This window comes from Bombus impatiens, unplaced genomic scaffold (assembly GCF_000188095.3).
Source record: "Bombus impatiens unplaced genomic scaffold, BIMP_2.2 scf_0149, whole genome shotgun sequence".
Taxonomy (NCBI): Eukaryota; Metazoa; Arthropoda; class Insecta; order Hymenoptera; family Apidae; genus Bombus; species Bombus impatiens.
In genome coordinates, this window is record NT_176568.1 from 323,677 (window position 1) to 343,132 (window position 19,456).

Below are 19,456 nucleotides of genomic sequence, written 5' to 3' on the forward strand. Positions count from 1 at the left end.
TTCAATATAACGAATATTTTTTTTTTAACAAAAAGAAATTAATTTGTAGTACATGATAAGTAATTAAGATTAGAAGAAATGTGCTTCATGATAATCGTAAATAAACACAGATGTGTAAATGTATGTAATTGCGTTGCGAGACACGTATGTCGAAAATGCGGGACGTAGATACATGTACAGACACACTGTTATAAGACGTATACGTATCACATATATACATGTATGTTTTTACATGCTGGGCAAAATTGGCAAGTAATAATCAAATGGGTTGATAATTCATACGTCTATATTTGAACCTCGTTATCAATCGGATTCGAGATACATATACGTACAAGTACAGTTAACCTGAAATGTTCTCAACATGGATACTCTACTGCGCATTTTTCACCTTATCATTTTAACTTACATCAGACTCTTACAAGGCAGCATACAAAATATACTTAATATCAACTGCTTTACCACGCCCCATGCAAACATTTTTGTACTGCTCTTTTTCCTTACTTCTCTTGAGATATATCAGCGATATACAGAATTTTGTGGAACATTTCACTTACAATGGTAGGGATACTCCTAGAAGTCAATGTAACAAGCTGCCGATTGCGCGTGCGTAATAGATCAACGTGCTGTTTGTTGCCAAACATAGAATTGTTTCATAATAGAGATTTGGTACATAAATCCAGTGTTTATTAATATCTGTTACGTAAAAAAGCATTTTTTAAAAAGTAGTACATAATGTCAAATCTATTGAAACTCAGAACAATGCCTGAGAAAGTACATATAAAATGACTGTTGAATATATATTCAGTTGCCAAGCTAAGATGATACACTATCAGGGCTGTCTATATTATGCTACAAAATTACGTATTTTAAATTTGTTTATAAATTTTTAATGAACAATATTTGATGACATTAATTTTTGAAAGATTTGCTTCAGATTATACATATATTATGATTCGCATATGCAACGATATTCATTTTTGAAATACATACGTAAAAGACGTAAGAAATTCAAAACGATATAGAGTTGTTTGTTTAATAAATAGATAATGGAACTTTTTTTGATGACAGCTAATCTTTTTTTATTAATCTCTGCAATCAGTAATACAGAAAATATTAAGTGTTTTCTAGAAATTTCAAATTCTAATATGCATGTTTTGTTCTTGAAATGTTACTTGTACGTTTTTCAATATATTAGGAAATTTAAAATATGCTTTATCTCATTTAAACTGAATGATAGTTGTTCTACAATAGAAAATATGCAAATAAGAGAGGAATTTATCTCGTTAAAACGATTGTTATACCAGGCATTGAATATACTAGAGACATTACTGAGTGCTGCGCCTGCGCAGTAATTCTTGTGTAGCCTATATAACTAAGTGTAGTAAACTGCGTCCAAATAATTCGAAGTAAACCTGCGAGAGGTACAGTAAGAGAGATTTTTTGACTGCGTTTACGCTATTATTTTTCTAAAGCATTTGGAAACCAAGAACTATGTCTGACTACTACGTTGACGAATACGAACACTTCAACTACGATTACGACAAGCATATTTTTACCGGTCACAGTGGAAAACAGCGAAGCAAACGCGAGGCTCTTGCACACACAAATCATTTCGATCCGTGCGGCCATTCCAGAAAGATCCTGACCAAATTAATGAATTCTGAACACAACAAACGGAATGTTGGAAAGACCAAAGCATAAAGAGTAAGTAAAAATTCTTCACTTAATTATGACATAATTTTTAATTTAATATATTTGTTTGATTATGTTATTGATTCGAGTGTTGTCGGAATGGTCCGCAACCTTGGCCCAGTTTTTGTGTTTGTACATACTCTTGTTTCTTTACCTACGTGCAATTTTAAGTCGCAAAAGCGCATATTTTTCGGTCCAATTAAAACTCGGTGAAAGTTAAAATTCTTTCGCTTTTCGTTGCATGTTATAATGGTTTGTAAATATTGTTGTATTGTGGTTTTGTATCGCTGCGCAATATCTCAGAGATGACTCATTTCCTATTTAAACACATGCTTTTTGTTTTATGTGATAATAAATACGTATATGAATGAAGAATGTATGTATAAGGATATGAAGTACGTATTTTTAAAAATATTAATGCCTTGAAGAATAGTTTTTATTTGTAAATATTTCTTTAGTATTAAAATCATTTTTTAGTAATCATTCGTATTTTTAATAATTTAATTATTATTTGTTTCAGACTCAGGGTTGCTGTCCAATTTTTGAAGAAAGTATTTGTCGATTCCAACATATTGAAGTTTTTGAGCATCCTTGAATACAATAAACGACTTTTTCATTTCCTTTATTCTTAATAATGCATTTAGTCACTGAACATAAATGCTCACTTAGGCTAAGATAATTAGTACTTACTACAAATATATATTTCATAATCATTATTCTTATTCATGTTATGTTGTAACTTATAGGGTATATATGTATGACTATCTTCTAGACTACTCGATCCAGAACTACCTGAACCTGGATTTCTCTTGATAGATTAAGAAATTAAATAATATTTGTATTGGATTCACACACTATACAAATTTTTTAGGTACAGTGCATCCAGTTATAAATGTTTCATTTCATTGGTATTGAAACACAATTGCTCAATTTAGAAATTAGGAATTTACTTTACTATGTGAAAACGTTTTATTCAATGTGAATATCGAAGAAATTTTCACTTGCATTTGTTTTCCAAGATATTGTAAGTTAAATTTTTGTTATATTCAAAAGAGCAATTTTGAGTTTACTAGAAAGTTGAAGTATTAGATAAAAAAGGTGACTGTACAATTTTGGTGAACAATAAAATTTATTTTATATTTATTAAAAAAAACATTTAAGTAGTATTAATTTAAATCTATGACCTATACCCACACTAAACATTAACACAAACATTACAAATAGGTGTCAAATGTACATTATGTTTTATATTAACAATTTGAAAGAGGGATGTAAAGAAAATTTCCTTTTTTATATGTATATCAATTATTAATATGTACGTATACAGGATGGTTGGTAACTGGTGGTACAAGCGGAAATATAGAATAAGAATTTTTTTTACATTTTTTTTACATTTTTTTTTTAATTTTTCCATCGAGACAACGATCTACAGTGAGATCGGTTATAACGAGACGTGATAAAGTGCACGCATACCGAACAAAAATTCAAAGTCGATTTTTTCGAAAACAAAGTCTCAAACAAAAAATTTTTATTCTATATTTTCGACTTCTTTTTTCTCGTAGAATCACCCCCTTTCCGCTTGTATCACCAGTTACCAACCACCCTGTATATCTATATGTATATGTATTATACAATTAAGCATGTACGAATCACACAATATATTTTTTATTTTGTACAAATGCATTTTTGTAAAAATATTTGAGAAATGTATGAATAACTTCTGCACAATTTTTCAACACAAGTATTCTTGTTTCATTGAAAAATGAATTATATTAACTTAAACTCATTAAATTCTAATTCTTGTCTTAAAATGCCAGTTAATATAAATTCTGTCGACTGAACGGTAACAGTTTTAGGTGCTTTTGCAAGAAATTTCTTTGCATCTGTTAAGTCCTCTTTGGGAGAGATAATCACTGATTGTTGAGGCCATAACTTCGGTGGTGGTCGAAGCAAGGCTTTACCGCCGCATGAAATGATTATATCTGTAAAAAAATACATTTTTTAAAGTATAAAGAACCAAGATATATATGTTAAATACAATACACGTCTATAAATTATTAGTTTTAAAACATACTTTTTAATTCTAGTGGTGGCGGCGCGGTGTTCGGTGTTAAAACAAGTGTGTATCCCTTTAAAAGTTTATGTTCTTTTGCTTTTTCTAAGCTCTTTCCTAATTTAAAGCGGAATTTAGCTTCAGCGGCAAGGTCCTTCAATATGTAATTTTCTAATTCTATGAAACGACCAGCTTTTTCACTGTTAATCAACCAATCGACTGAAACTATTGGTACAGGTAGTGCTAAAGCACATAAAAATTTAACAGTTCTTCGAACTTTGTCTGTAACCAATACAGTGCACTTTGCCGGATCCTCGACTTGAGATGCACCTATAAAGAAAAGGGACATTAATTATGACTATGGTTAGTTTTAGTTATAATTCTTCTGCAAACAGATCGGATACATACCCAACTTTGTTAACAATTTATTATAATCGTTACTTGAAATACCCGTAAATAAGATTTTATGCTTTATTTTGAATGGTGATTGTGCTGCAAATGAAGAAGACATGCTTCTACGTGTTCTATTGGGAGTTGAAAGTATCGATGTAGTTTCGATACTGGAATTAGTTTCTGAAATAGACGTCTCTTCTACGAAATCTTCTTTTTGTCGCTTGTTTTTAGTCTTTCCTGTCGTCTGTTTTTGCTGTTTCTTTCTGAAATTATTCCTTTTATTCGCACTGTTATTCGAAGTAGTTTGATTTGCGATCATTTCTGCGCTTTCTTCTAGGGAAGAATCCACAATTGATTGTTGACTTCGAGTTGATCTAATCGATAGTTTGCTATTTCTTTTTGTTTCTTTGGTAGATTCATTTAACGTAGTACTAATTATACTTGAAATATTTTTGGAAACCTTCGCTCGTTTGCTCCTTAATGTAGGCATTTCAAAATGTGTGTTATCAGATTCGGATAAAATGGAAGAGGTACTGCTGATTTCCGTGTTATCTACATCCGTATTAATATCCGTATTTCCACGTTTCCTAGTATTTTTCGCTTTGGTACTTGTATTTCTTTCCGTATCTTCCTTTCTTTCTATATTTGAACCGGTATTTTGTTTTTTGAGCGCATTGTTCATGATCATTTCTATCTCTTGGGATTCTTCACCAATTTGAGAACTAATGTCGTCCGCTACAAGCTCAGTTTTTTTTGTCGTCTTTCGTTTCGGATTTTTTCGTGTTTCTACATTTTTGGTAGTTCTGTAATTTTCGTTACTCGAAATACTTGAAACAATTCGACTGTCAGGTGTCTGAGTGTCACAAATGATATTTGTAAGTCGATTTTGTCTGATTTTACAATTGTTATCGCTTTCATTCACCAGTTCAGTTGGAGTACTTGATATCGACTCTGTTGGAGTAGATAGAGAAATTCTTTGGACTCTTACTATTGCTTGTTTATCTAAACTTGCTTCATTTGACATTCTTCTATTGTTCGAACCATTTATACTGTTTGATGAATTTTTTTTATCAACATTTGCGGAATTGCCTTCATCATCTATTGTATTCTTCTTTCTACTTTTATTACTAACAGGCTTATCTTCATTAACATCATTCTTGCGCTTTTTCGAAGTGTTACTATCAATCGTATCCGTTGTGCTAAGTGATCTTTTTCTAACGCGTGACGCGTTTGATACATTTTTTTTCGTAAGTTCAGCGGGTGCTATTTCAACCGGTACTTCCTTTTCCACCTGAAAAACAGACGAACGATCAGTATTCTCTTTGCTAGAATTACGAGTTCTTCTGTTATTCGAAATAGGAGGACTTTGTCTCGCTTTTTCTTGCGAGTGAATAGAGGTTACCGATTTTAATTCTACAAAGGAATCGCTTTCTTTAGATTTACGTAAATTCTTTGTCTTTTTTATCAATCTTTTGGATTTTCTGCTAGTCCCTTTTTCATCATGTTTGCAAACAGGTATCTTATTAATATCGAAATTGTTTGTATACGAATTTGAAGAAGTTTTCGAAATATTACTAGAATTTGGCTCGCTAATAGTATGATAAGACACAGCGTTTTCCATGTTTCTACAACTAGACGTTCTCCGCGACGATTTTCGTAAAGCTTCTTTCTTTCTTGGCGCAATTTTTACAGATGTTTGTCTTCCCCAGTTATGATTAATATTTATTCTATATTCAGAAGATGTTGTTGATCTGGGACTTTCTGGATTTGATAAAGTACCTGAAATGTTAACTTCAGGTAAACCAGCTAATATATCTTCATCATCGCTTTGTAGTGCTTTAGAGGTTTGTTGAATTTGCTCACAATCGATTGATGTACTCGATGCTTGATCATTTATATTCTTTGAATATTTGTTCAATTTACTCGTACCATTTTTAGATATGTCAGTTTCTTCTTGAATCATTTTAGCTATGTTTGATATTTTTGATTTCTTTTCTCTTAATGATATTGATGTTGATGGATCTTTAATTGTAGATTTAAGTGTTGATGAATCTGTAGATACAGATTTTGAAGTTAGTGTGTTTTTAGGTATGGATTTAGGTGTTGATGAACTTGTAGGTATAGAGTTCGATATTGATAATTTCATTGCTTTCTTATCTGTCAATGAGTTACTGTCCACGTTAGACTTATGATTTTGTGTGGGAGATATATTCTCACAATCTGACGATTCTAACACATGTTCAAGAACTTGTGTTGATATTTCTAATTGTTCTTCTATACGTTCTTCCTTTATATCTGCAAACATTGCTTTCAAATTTCTTTCTACGCTATCATCTAAGTTTACTCTAGCCAATGCTTCAAAGTTTGACTCGTTTTTTCTCTTATCAGAAATTGATGATACAGACTTTTGCTTTTCGATATCATTAATTGGTTGAGTACATGCCATTTCATAATCGATGTCTTCAATACTACATCTATCTGTAACATTTAATACCAAAGGATCTAAAGAACAAGGAGGTTCGTTATTGCTCACGTCTAACGGTTTCTTTTTAGTGTTAATTATCTGGTTAGGTGTATTGTCTTCTATTTCAGTAATATCTTCTTTATCAGGTTTTTTATTGTTTCCTGTTGAAATAGTACAACTAGCCTCTCTTAAGGAAGATTTATTTGTTGAAAGAACTTGAGTTGGTGTTATGTCATTGAGTTCCTTTGTTTGTATTTCATCATTTATTTCCATATTATTTTTCATTTCTTTCTTATTATTTACTTGCGTTGGGCTATTAGAATCTACTTCACTTTCATATTTATTATCTTTTGGTTTTTCATTAGATTTGGGCGATAAATCTTCGTCCTTCCGATTTACTGGTTGAGTAAGCATATCAAATAGATCATCAGAGTCTTTACTTGAATTAGCACTGTTCTTTATTTCTTTACTCCTATTAAGCTGCGAAAATTCTACAGCCTGTTTCATTTTCACAGCTATTTCTGTAAAACGACCTTCTTCATCCGTAATTGAATCTTCGCTATCAGAAACTCGATTGTTTAAAGACTTTTTATTTTCTTGACTATCTTTGCGCGAATACCTCTGAAACACATCCTCATTGTCGGTATGATCAGAGTCATCAGCTACTAAAGACGCCTGAAACGTGTATTTACGTTCACTTAGGCTTCTAAAGGCATCTTCGTCGCTTTTATTGACCTGTGTCACAGCTTCAAATATGTTCTCATTATCAGTGCTTTTATTGTTTACATCGCAATTGTTGTTTACACATGAAGTTTTTATTAAAGTCGGTGATTTTGATTTTACTTCATCAGACAGATCGTCATCCTCAATGAAATCTTCTAATTCTTTTGGACCAAGCAAATTTCGACTCATCTCAAGTTCCGAAGTTTCATCTTCGCTTGTTTCAATTTCCTCTAGACGGTTTTGCAAACCTTTCTCAATACCTGGCAATTTCTTATTCTGATTCTCACCTTCATCAGTGTTATTAGGATTGGATGTGCTTTCATTACCCTTATCTTTTTGTACTACTGTATTATTAACATTACTTCTCACCTCATTCGTTAAATTTCCTTCCTTTTCAATTCGTGTTGCTTCAAGTTTGTCACTATCTCGAGTTTTTAAATTATGAGTATTAATCTTCTTGGATATTTTCATATCCTGAATATTTATATCGTACTGCGTTTCTATATCATGAATATCAGTAACTTCTTCTGGTGCTTCTGCTTGCGCTTGTATATCGTGCATGTCAACCTTTTGTTCCTGTACAGATTTTGTAAGGTTTTTGATGCTGCGCGAAATGCAAATTTTTTGAGTGTCAATATCCTCAATGTCAACGTCCGTTTCATCATGGAAATTAAACGAGGAATTTTGTGTTTCCATATCGTATATACTAATTCTTGATCCACCTACGTTTTGTTTTTCTTCTACATCGAAGTTTTGCAAGTTATCTTGGGCGTCGATAGAGGTATTCTGAATGCCACTTTTCTGAGTGCTGTTAATAGCGGTCTTCGGAGGTAACGTCGGGTGTCGAAATACAGACCTTTCCTCCTTACCTTGAGTGGCAGGGATTACGGAGACATTTCCCACCGTGGATGAATTATCCTACATAAAGAATACATATTTGTTAATATATGTATACTTATATTTGAGATAATATATAGTAAATCTTTCAGTTTTTTCCACAAAGCAACGCTAGCATATCTGATGAGTGAAAATAAAGATGGACTCATGTACATATGCTTCATTAAGAAGTTATAATAAAAATACAAAATAATAGAAAAGTTTTTCATTTGATGTAATGGCCAAATGAGAATAAATTTTAACAATGAATGCTGGAAAGGATCCGTTCTTTGGTTCCTAAGTTCATCAGACATCATGTTACCATAAATTCAGTCGCGAGGAAATAAGTATATTAAGTATATTAAGTAATAAGTTTATTATACACGTTAGAAATGTATCCATTAAAATTGAGGCATTTAGAAGCAAATGAATCCAAGTGATATTTTTGAAATTTTCGAATCAAGAACAGATCGTTAAATCGTTAAATATTCGTTTTAATCTTGCAAATAATTTAAGTAATCCACTGTTGTATAAAAGCTTCATTTAAAGACTAGAAAAATTGACTACTAAGTAAATAATAATATTAAGTAAAATATAATAAGTTCGTTCTATTATAACATTATTTTTCGTATATCCAACAATTCATAAACTAAAAGATAAAATTCGTTAGAAACTTGCATATATGCTCCTTACTATACATGTGACAAGCATTAAATATATGTAACTTAATTTGTTTTTTAAATTTTAATAACATGATACCATATATTCACTATATTCACATTATGTGAGATTTTTTTAGAACATTTGAATTTCAAACGTAATTTCCTCGATATCGGAAAAATTTCACTTGCATCCCTTTGGTTTTAGGTGCCTTGATCAAGAGAAAATTCATTTAAAATTAAATTCTTCATAGAAGTCAATCCAATATTTATAAAACCGGACAACATTTTGAATTGGAATTAATAGAGATATCGTCAAGCTATCTTTATCCATTAACAATAAAAAAAACCATTTGGTATACAGTTTTAATTATTTATATGTTTATATGATATTTTTTTCTCATTTCTATTCACAGAATATGCTGATATCGTTCCGCATAAATATCTGTGACATTCTCTATAATATATTTGCATTTGATAATATACTTTATAATATATTTATATAATGATTCATATAATCACGAAATCAATGATAATTACAAATGACGAGTCAGGTGTTCCTGGAATGATCGTTTGCTGTGCCTTCTGATGATTTGCCGCTGGGGTTTCTGGTACTAAAGAATCTTCCATCGAACGACAGATTTTGAAAATTGCCCGGACCGTGCCAAACTCCAGCACGTCTTCATTTTTCAACTCGTAGCATCGATTTGGCCTGAGAATTGTCTATAGAGAAAAAAGAAAGAAAGAGAAGAAACATTAAATTATGCTGAAATTTTGTTATGTCAGTTAATAATAATATCGGTAAATAATATGCACAAAGCAGATAAAGCAAATATCCAGTATCTTTGAACAGAAATATTGAATATTCACTTTATTCAATTGAATATATAATTAAACATGTTGATTTGTTAGTTTCAGTAATTTCAGATGTTAAACAAGAATGAATAACTTTCGTGCAATCCGAATTAAATTGAATGAGAAACTAAGCACCTGCTAAATAATTGCTAATAACAACTACCATCTTAATCTAATCTAATCTAAATTAAGATCTAATCTAATGTATCTGTTGTTAGGAATCAATTAAATGTAACATATAGATAAAATTTACATTACGTTATTTAATTTTGTTTTATTAGATGAATTCAGGTCACAAATCCACGATTCAGTTCCTTGATAATTAGCTTCGATTTCCGCATGTTTCTTTGATACCGTCTGTAAATTAAATTAATTTGCTTGTCTATAGTCGTTATTTAATACTTTAATATTGACGATAATCTTTATTTTTAGTATATTATTTGTTAGTTCGAAATGTTATGCCTATTATTAAGAGAGAGATTGATGACTTAATTAGAGAACTTTCTTTACAATAAAATTAATTGACCTGGTTTAGCTACAAAAATCCACTGCGTAAGATAATTAGAATTAGAGAATTAGAAAATAAGGAACATACATAATTATAAAATTGTTAAATTACATATCTATGTCTATTTTTCTAATTATATCATCGTTATCAGGTATCATATCATGTAGGAATGTCATATCTCAATGTACACTCCGTGAATACCGGATAATATAATTTATGCAAAAATCATATTATTTCAAAAAATATGATTAGTTTGGATGTAGAAAATACGAACAGAACAGATTCACTCCGTTTTATTATACAGCTTTAAGTAAGGATATTCTAAAAACTTTATACGAGAAACAAAATTGTTTTAATGCATCAATATATGTTTGTATCGAATTTTTGAGTAATTTCTTTGTTTGATTAAATTTGAAATAATGACAAGACAAATGTAAATAAATATGTATTTGTATTAATAGGTAGCCTTATTTAAATAAAATTTCATATTTCGATATTTTTATTAATATCAATTTTTAATATTTCTAATAGTACCTTATCTTTAGCCTTCAAAAATATATTTTTATCAAATCTATGTAAATTAAAATCATCTATAATCAAATAATTTAATATACATTTTAATCAGGGGAAACTCATTAAAGAACTATACCTATTTTCCGGTTAGAAACAAAGTCGGGTACTTGTACACTCCTCGTCAAAAAAATAACCCAGGTGTGTTATCTTTAATTTCTCAATGACGCATGTAAAGTTATTCGTCTGTAACATATACTATCAAATCATTATGAGCTCAGGATATGCGGCTTGCTAGAATTAAGTCACAATGTCGCAGATGTTTGTATACAACAAAGAGAAGCTGTTCCATATTAAGGTCGAAATGATAACACACTCTACAACAATAAATTTGTAAGTATGGGACGCGGAAAAAAATAAAACTCAAAAAAGCAAATTCTTGAACTAAAACAGCAACAGTTATCAGTAACAAAAATATCAAAAGTAAGAAGAAGAAGTCGTAGAGTAATACACAATTTCCTAAAAAATGTTAAAGATTACGGCAAAAAGAAAAGTACTGGTCGCCCGTCGCCGTCCGATCGTGATAAGCGAGCAATTTTGCGTGTAGTTTCTAACTCGTATTAACGCAACTCGCGTTAACAACAAAGCAAATAATGGAAAAATCTAGTGTTAGTGCCAGTGTTTCAAGTGTTCGTCGAGTTCCACTATCCTGCAAAGACATTAAGAGGCTAAAATTGAAAAAGAAACCTTTGTTAACAACGAAACGTTTACCTTTGCAAAAGAAAGAATGTATTGGAAAAAATGGAGAAGGGTATTATCCTCAAACGAAAAAGATTCAACATGGATGGTCCTGATGAGTTCCAATATTATTTTCATGACATAAGAAAAGAGACAATGTCAGCAATTCGACGACAAATGGGAGGAGGCAGCGTGATGGTTTCAGTTATTTCGGCAAGACAAGTTTCAAGTTCATCAATGGGAGAATGAATAGTGTCCGATACATAAATTTTAATAAAAGAAGAAATAGATAATCATGCAGTACGCATTTCTGGACCTGATTACATCCTTCAACAAGATAATGCATCTGTATACACATCAAGATTGGTCCAATCATATTTTAATGAAAATAATATATCTATTTTGCCGTGGCCTGCACGCTCCTCGGACCTTAATATTATTAAAAATTGATGGGCAGAACTTGTTCACGGCGTATACGCGAATGGAAAGTAGTATCGACACGTACAAGAATTAAAAAATGCAATTGTACGCGAATGGGATACGTTAAGTCAAAATTATATCCAGAAACTATATAAATCGATACCAAATCGTATAATAAAAGTAATAGAAAATAAAGGGGATGTACCCATTATTAAGTAAGTATATATGTTTGATAAGTAATTATTGTTAGTTACAAGGAGGTGTTATTTCTTGGATTGTAATTACACCCTTCCTAGAGAAAAGTATGTTGAAGTTGCCAAATTCATAAGAAATCATTACTTTGGATGAAAGAAAATTGATGACACAACGATACAATCCTTGATTCAAGTAGCTAATGATAGATTCTTTGTTGTTGATAGTGAGAAAGCTGCCAAATGCAGGCTAAAGTTAATCGACAACCTGTTTGATATTATTATATCTGCAGAGGCACATACAGTGTCAGTGATGCCATAAGTAGAACTACTAACGATTATGGTATATTATTTAGATCTTATTTAGATTATATTATCTAGGCTAGAACTTAGAAAAGGAAAAGAAGACAAGTGTACTTATTTGATATTTTATACAGGTGTGACTCATGCATGTAACGCATTCTTTGTTGTAGATACTCAGTATCTTCATCCCACAACAATAACAGATGATATTAAAATGCAAAGAATGTTGACCGATTTTTGGGTATCATTTGCAACAAACGAGTAAATATCTTTAATTGTGCATATTAAAATGATTTAAAAGAATCTTACTTATAGCAATTTATGTTATATTTTATATATATATATATCTTTTAAACTGATCAGGGTGTCAAATATCAGTGGTGTTCAATGGCCAAGATTAAATCCAAATGAAAAGTTATTTCATTATTTGTATATTGCCGGATCAGATAAAATTCAGATGGGTAGGAGCATAAATTTTGATCAAAAAGATTTTTGGAATTCTGTTAACTTTAACGAAAATAAATTATATACTGCATCTGATATATTAAGAGAAGAATTATAAGAATATTGTCTACAAATTTATGTTAAATTACATAAATATTAAAATTGCATAAATTCAAAATTAATAATGATGTTTTTATTTCTACATTATTTAATATATCATATACATAGCAAAACAATATGAAAATATATGAAAGATAAAAGTACAAATGTAATTTAAATATAATTTATATGATATAGAAATATTTTATTGACAATTTTATTGCGATAGCATATTAAAAGTGATCACTTTTTCTATTTAATTTGAATATACTTTATAAGCATTTGAGTATGTTCATTTAAAAATAAAGAGATTTAAATATATATACATATAGAGGATTACTTAAAGGTTACTCACCGGATTATTTAATACTACATTGCAATCTGGATGTCGTCCAATTTGTGTAATTCCTTCTTTGATTTGAAATGTTTTAGAATCAATAGATAACACTCCAATCTAAAATATAAAATAATACAGAGTTAATGTGAAAAATAAAAGAGAAGTGAAAGAAACAATGTTAGTCTAGAAAAACGTTAAAAATATAAATATTGTTAAAATAAAATGTTATGAAATATGAGTATTACTAGAATATTAATATTGGAATCGTAAGTATTTGATTCATCTTTACCACTATTTCACTTTGTTGAGAAGAATAAGAATTTTTTTGTGTTGGTGTGGAATCATAATCTTCGTAAATTTGCGTTGCTAGGATATCCATTCTGAAGGCAGCTTATTTGGATTGACATAAGTTATACGTAGTTTTTAAATATTTTCCTTTTTTTAAGATTATGAAATTTTTGTGACATAACCTCATTTAAGACGTAGATGCTTAGAGGATTTACTAATAATTATAATAGACCAATGAATGCTTGATTAAACAAGAAACATACACGTACAACCACACATGAATGCACAAATCGGTATATTATTTATAACAAGATTATAACTAAATATTTAGTACGAATAACACTGAACGAGAAATATTGTACGCTACAAATGACGGATGCTACCACAGTGATGGTACTATAAACATTATCATATGCTTATTTTCGCCGATTCCCTCCACTGGTAATTTAATTATGTATAACACAAATATAAGGTTGATAACATAGGAATAATGGGAATCGGGAGCACGGTTGTATATACAAGTCTAGAAATTCCCGTGGAGGCGGTAAGGCTCTTAGTGGTCGGAAGATGTGTGTGAATTTATCCACAATAGGGCTCTTCAATCGAGAAATTAGGACTTGGTGACTAGCAAAAATGTGCACTGAGTCGCGTGTCGGTAAAGTATCTTTAGTTGTTCGCGGGAAAAGAACTGAATAGCGGTTGTTAGTCACCTGTACATATTTTGCACACGATTTTAGGAGTCAAAAGGACGGAGAAGGGCCTTTTGAGTAATGACTGCAAATGTTTATAATAAACACTAAATTTTTGCTGATTCTTTGCACTTCTTACTCCATTACTTTCTCCGGCTGCTTAATGGGTTTTGTCTGACGGTTCCTCTCTTTCCTAAGAAAGCGACGCTTTTGCTGGCGTCCACGCGCCTTAGGCGGGTTTCCATTTGTCACTTGGTTATAGGTTATTTTAACTACGATTAACCTGCTATACAAGTGACCAGGATTTGTTGTGTGACGCCATCGTGTAAAAACAGATCGAATCTGGTTGTCTCTGTCTTTTCCTTTTTCTCCTTAATTAAGGCGGTCGTGTACTCGACTCACGAATCATTGAATAGCATCTAAGGAAAAAGCAATAAATACCAACTTTTACGTACACGATTATTATGTATTATTTTCTATGTAAGCAATGTTTAATAAATGTCATATAATATAAACATCTTTTTCTTTATTAAAAATAATAAGCAGGTTTAATGTTCAATCTACCACTTTTGCAAAAGATTGCGCGGGTAGATTTATGTCTAAATATCGTGCTTTCCTTCTTTACGTCTTGTACGAGGTATATAAGGACGTAGATCGTAAGGTAAGGTAGACATAAGATATGTAGATCGAAATAGAACTTTTATTTACTTATTGATAATTTAATTATTAATTTGTAAAAATTAAACCAATAATTTACAACATTTCAACTATTACTTTGTAACATTTAAGCCATTAATTTATAACAAATAAACTAAAAATTTATAACAGTTACGCTATTTATTTATAACAATTTATTATTAATCTAAAACAATTACTCCATTAATTTTTAACAATTATAGTATTAATTATGACAATAGGCTTTCACTAATTGAAAATAATCATACTATTAATTTATAATAGTTATATCGTTTGTTTATAATACAACAGTTATTTTCATTATAAACTGGCATTCAATATAAATTAACACAGTTCTAAATCAAAAACTAGTATCACAGAACTGTAAATTTAGTTTCAGTTTGTAAAAAATATTATAATTATAAAAATTGTTATTGTAACAAATTGTTGAAGGCGTCAATTTACAATAAAAATTAAAAAGTTACTAAATTTCATTGCGTTATAATGAAAAAACCTTTTATGACATCAGCAAACCGTTACTGTTTGTTTCACCTTTCGTCACCTTGTCAAATGCAATCCATCAGGTATATAAGGAACATGCGATTCGTACGTAAGCTCTTTTGCGTGTGAACTCCCGTACCGTGAAGATCGAACAAAAATCGAAGAAAAACCTTTGCGAAGTAAATTATCAATTTATAACATTAAAGCTATTACATTACGACATTTAAACTATTAATTTATAACATTTAAGCCATTAATTTATAACATTTAAACTATTACATTATCATTTAAGCCATTAATTTATAACATTTAAGCTATTAATTTACAACATTTTAACCATTAATTTACAACATTTAAACTATTACTTATAACATTTAAGTCATTAATTTACAACGTTTAAACTATTAATTTATAACATTTAAGCCATTAATTTATAACATTTAACCCATTAATTTCTTACATTTAAACTATTAGTTCATGACATTGAAGCTATTAATTTACAACATCTATGCCATTAATTGACAACATTTGAACTATTACTTTATACATTTAAATCATTAATTTCTAACGTTTAAACTATTAATTTATAACATCTAATCCATTAATCTAAAACAATTGCTTCATTAATTCTTAACAATTATACCAATAATTTATAACCATATTCTCCCATTAATTCAAAGTAATTATGCTCTTAATTTATAATAGTTGTATCATTAATCGGAAGCAATTCTACCATTCATTTAAATCAATACCATCAATTTGTAGTGAGTAAATAAATGATTTATTTTGTTTTATTTAATATTAACGACATCTTTCAAGTCTCTGAAGTGCTATTTTATTTCAATGTAACATTATTTTTTAACTTTAAGTATAGTATTTAATTTCTCACTTCACTACTTCGTATAAAACCAGCGGTAAAGCAGAGTGTATCTATTGAGTGTTTATGGATGGGATGTAATTCTTCATGTTCGTTCAAAGCCAAAAAATCAACACCGTATTCATGGAATCAAGGAAGCAAGTGCAAGTGCAATCTCATCATTCATCTATGCGTGCTACAATTGGTAAGTTGCATGGTTTCATTTCGTCGATTATAAGCTCAATATTTAAGTATGATTATGCGGATCCACGTACTACAACTATTCTAATTAATAAATTTCAATACACGCTATCTTTTGTTAGAAAATAATTTTACATCTCTGCTTCCAATGCTTAAAAACTCTTTATGTAAATGGGACCCGAGCGTAGTTATCTCTTCGTGGTGGGTCCTGGTGATTAGTATCGTTTTTCAAATAATAATATACCATGTACTATTCTGAGTATTAGTATTATTATTTGAAAAACAATATCCAGCTAAAAACTACTTGAATAAAGTTTGGTCTTGATCATCCAAAATAGTTTTGGTGATCTAGGCTGGACTAACACCCCCGCGCGGGGGCGCCGTGGGACATCGTGGGACATCGTGGGACATCGCGGGACACCGTGGGACATCGCGGGACACCGTGGGATGCGAGCGTTTTAGCCTTAATTAATCATAAGATAGATGCCTATGTTATGTGCATTGTAAGCTCATTCTGTACAAAGATACCTATCTATCTTTATCCATCTTGGAACGAAAAATAAAAATCTCGTTCCCCTTGATTCCTTCGCTTACCACTCAGGAAAAATTGTACCCGCGATTTATGGGTTCGCAATCGCTCAGTTCTTTCAAACTGTCGCGTGACATACTCGCCTGCGCTTATTCCGAGTTGCGTGCGGGTCAACGTGCACTAGACAACTCTTTGGATTTGTAAGTCGCCCCAAGGACACCTCTGTCTTGGTGACTGCTCGACGACTGTTCGACGTTTGCATCAGATCACGGGAGTTGTCGTCGCGCCGGTGATGCTTACGAATCTGTTGGAGAGCCAGTCATGGATCTACAGTCCTGTCCGATTGGTACTTCGGTACTCGGTCAGGGACTTGCAATTTCACGTCCCTCCCCGGGTTTCACTTGTTCAGTTGGAGTGTGTTAAGTTGCCGGCCTATGTGCTGGATCCACGGCTGGATCACCAGTGTACCATTAGCATCATCGGTCGGCGCCATCGACCGCGACTCGTGTAAGTTTCGAACGGCGAAACAGGAATCGAGTTACGGTCAATTCTTGGGCTTTCCGCTGAACCACGGGATTATCTCGTGTACGGGGGTACGTCGTGTAGGTTTGTTAGTTCTTTCGAGAGATCGCGATCTCGTTCGTTTCGGGCGCGACGCGATTTTTTCCTTTATCATCCGATTCATCGGGCATTTTTAAGGGATACTTATTGAGATCACGTTAGAGTTTATAACTTTTTAATATCTTCAAAAGTTTAGTGTCGCGAAAATAGAATGTTAAACAGTTTTGTACAACGACTCGAATATTCTTTTTGCACGACACGAAATGATATATGCAGTGTCAGTAGCTTCATTTTCTTTCTTTCGTTCCAAGTTGGACAAATGTGTTTTTGATGCGGAATGCTGCCAGTAGGGCTACGAATTATTGTACGATGTTTAGAAAGATCGATGTAATCATTGTATAGGATGTAGATATTGCATGTATGTTTTGTTTGAAATTTGGAAAGATTTGTGTAAGCGTTGCGTAGAAGATGAGTGTTTTTGTAGTTGTATACGTTTTTTGTGTAGATCGTTAATCTGTAATTGAATGTAATCGTTAACTGTGTACCTGTTTGTACCGCCGGCTCGTTCGCCCTCCCTCCCTCCCTTACCCCATCACTTTGAAAGTTGCTCAGAGAAACTAAGGTACAAGGAGTCATTCAGTCGTCTCCTGTCGTACGAATAGCATGGATCGCATTGCGTCAGATTTGTAACATATTCTAATCTATTGGTGGTGTCGGTTCTTCACTACTATCATTACTATATTTTTCGTACTATTCATTGCTATATTTTTTACTATCGTTTATATCTCGATATTAATATCATTTAATTAATAAATATTTATTTAATGATTCATTGAATACTAAGATAATGAAATTAAGTGGTTTTCCGAAACTTCTTGTTTTAATTTTTCTTCAGTTGTCTATTTACTAAATGATATTGTACTTCTAATATTAGCTTCTTTCGTAAGCTTTTATAATAAAATTTAAGTTTGACTGTGATTTCATTTAATTATTTTATACATTTGCTTTAATTTCTCGTTATTTTTTTGTGCAAGTTATTTATCGATAGCAGAAATAATATAAAAGTAACAGGAATATTAACATATAAACGCAAAAACGATTAATGATCAATCCGATGAACTAAGACAGCTTTGTATGAACAATTCTGTAGTCTTTTTATTCGAATATGGGTAACGTTCGATATACAATTTATATTTATGTTAAAATACATTTCATATTTCATAATAGATCATTTCCTTATTATTTGGAATACTAAGATGGAAGTAAAAACGATTAAATAAATTATTGTTCTATTTCCGATGTATGAAATCATTCTTTTATTTCAAACGAATTTTTGGCGAATTATCTTGTTGTTTCAAATTGAGTTACATCACAAAAATTCACTTATCGAGTTCAATTTCTTTTGCTATATTATGTGAACTTACTACAGTTAACGTCATAAACTTGTAATTTAGTAACAGTTAAATTCAAATACCTCGAAGCAAGGTTTTGCGCGCATTTGTATAATATTCTTTAAGTACATTTAGTCACGAACTTTTGAATTCTTGCAAATATTTTCCAATATTTATAACACGCGACTACAGTGTATTACTAGAATGTATATTTCGTATTCTAATAACGAAAATTCACAGTATATATTCGAATTGCGAACAGTATAATTCTTGCAAACGATTGCATTGCATTCACGGTATTCGTAAGCATTTGTTCGCTATCGAGAAATATCTCACAATTTTCAACTAAATAATATTTTTCAAATTTGTTCCCATTACTTAATAATAATTTTTAAGTGTAAAAAGATAACAGTATTTTCTAAATACACGTTCGATAGGAAAAAGAACGAAATTGTCGAAACGACGTTTCGCTTCTTCCTCAAACACCCCCCCCCCCCCCC

At 31.1% G+C, this 19,456-nt stretch overlaps 4 protein-coding genes across 6 annotated transcripts in view; 2 read left to right on the plus strand and 2 right to left on the minus strand.

Moving 5' to 3' along the window:
* Positions 1 to 774, minus strand: part of LOC112212314 — an 85,983-nt gene extending 85,209 nt beyond the window's left edge. The window contains exon 1 of the transcript XR_002946128.2: positions 375 to 774. The gene's annotated coding sequence lies outside the window, so the exon portion shown is untranslated. The remainder of the gene's footprint in view (positions 1 to 374) is intronic.
* Positions 775 to 1,379: 605 nt separating this feature from the next.
* On the plus strand, positions 1,380 to 2,842 carry LOC112212315 (nuclear protein 1). The gene is made up of 2 exons (XM_024365738.2): positions 1,380 to 1,704; positions 2,211 to 2,842. Exon 1 carries the CDS (start codon positions 1,492 to 1,494, stop codon positions 1,699 to 1,701), a length of 210 nt encoding a protein of 69 aa, XP_024221506.1. The 5' UTR covers positions 1,380 to 1,491; the 3' UTR covers positions 1,702 to 1,704; positions 2,211 to 2,842.
* A 544-nt stretch (positions 2,843 to 3,386) lies between these two features.
* LOC100742583 (mediator of DNA damage checkpoint protein 1) lies at positions 3,387 to 14,541 on the minus strand. 3 transcript variants are annotated; one of them, XM_024365731.2, is made up of 8 exons: positions 13,555 to 14,541; positions 13,284 to 13,382; positions 9,974 to 10,072; positions 9,401 to 9,583; positions 5,541 to 8,243; positions 4,154 to 5,429; positions 3,767 to 4,075; positions 3,387 to 3,674 (listed from the first exon to the last, which is right to left on the minus strand). In XM_024365731.2, the coding sequence occupies exons 1-8, from the start codon at positions 13,642 to 13,644 to the stop codon at positions 3,460 to 3,462; spliced, it is 4,974 nt and encodes a 1,657-aa protein (XP_024221499.1). In that variant the 5' UTR covers positions 13,645 to 14,541; the 3' UTR covers positions 3,387 to 3,459. The 3 variants fall into 3 exon arrangements, with proteins under 3 accessions (XP_024221499.1, XP_024221497.1, XP_033175216.1); XM_024365729.2 differs by having other exon boundaries at positions 4,154 to 8,243; XM_033319325.1 differs by lacking the exons at positions 13,284 to 13,382; positions 13,555 to 14,541 and having other exon boundaries at positions 4,154 to 8,243; positions 9,969 to 10,072.
* LOC105680393 (venom carboxylesterase-6-like) lies at positions 11,527 to 13,013 on the plus strand. The gene is made up of 2 exons (XM_033319326.1): positions 11,527 to 12,646; positions 12,749 to 13,013. The coding sequence occupies exons 1-2, from the start codon at positions 12,600 to 12,602 to the stop codon at positions 12,945 to 12,947; spliced, it is 246 nt and encodes an 81-aa protein (XP_033175217.1). The 5' UTR covers positions 11,527 to 12,599; the 3' UTR covers positions 12,948 to 13,013.
* Positions 14,542 to 19,456: the final 4,915 nt, after the last annotated feature.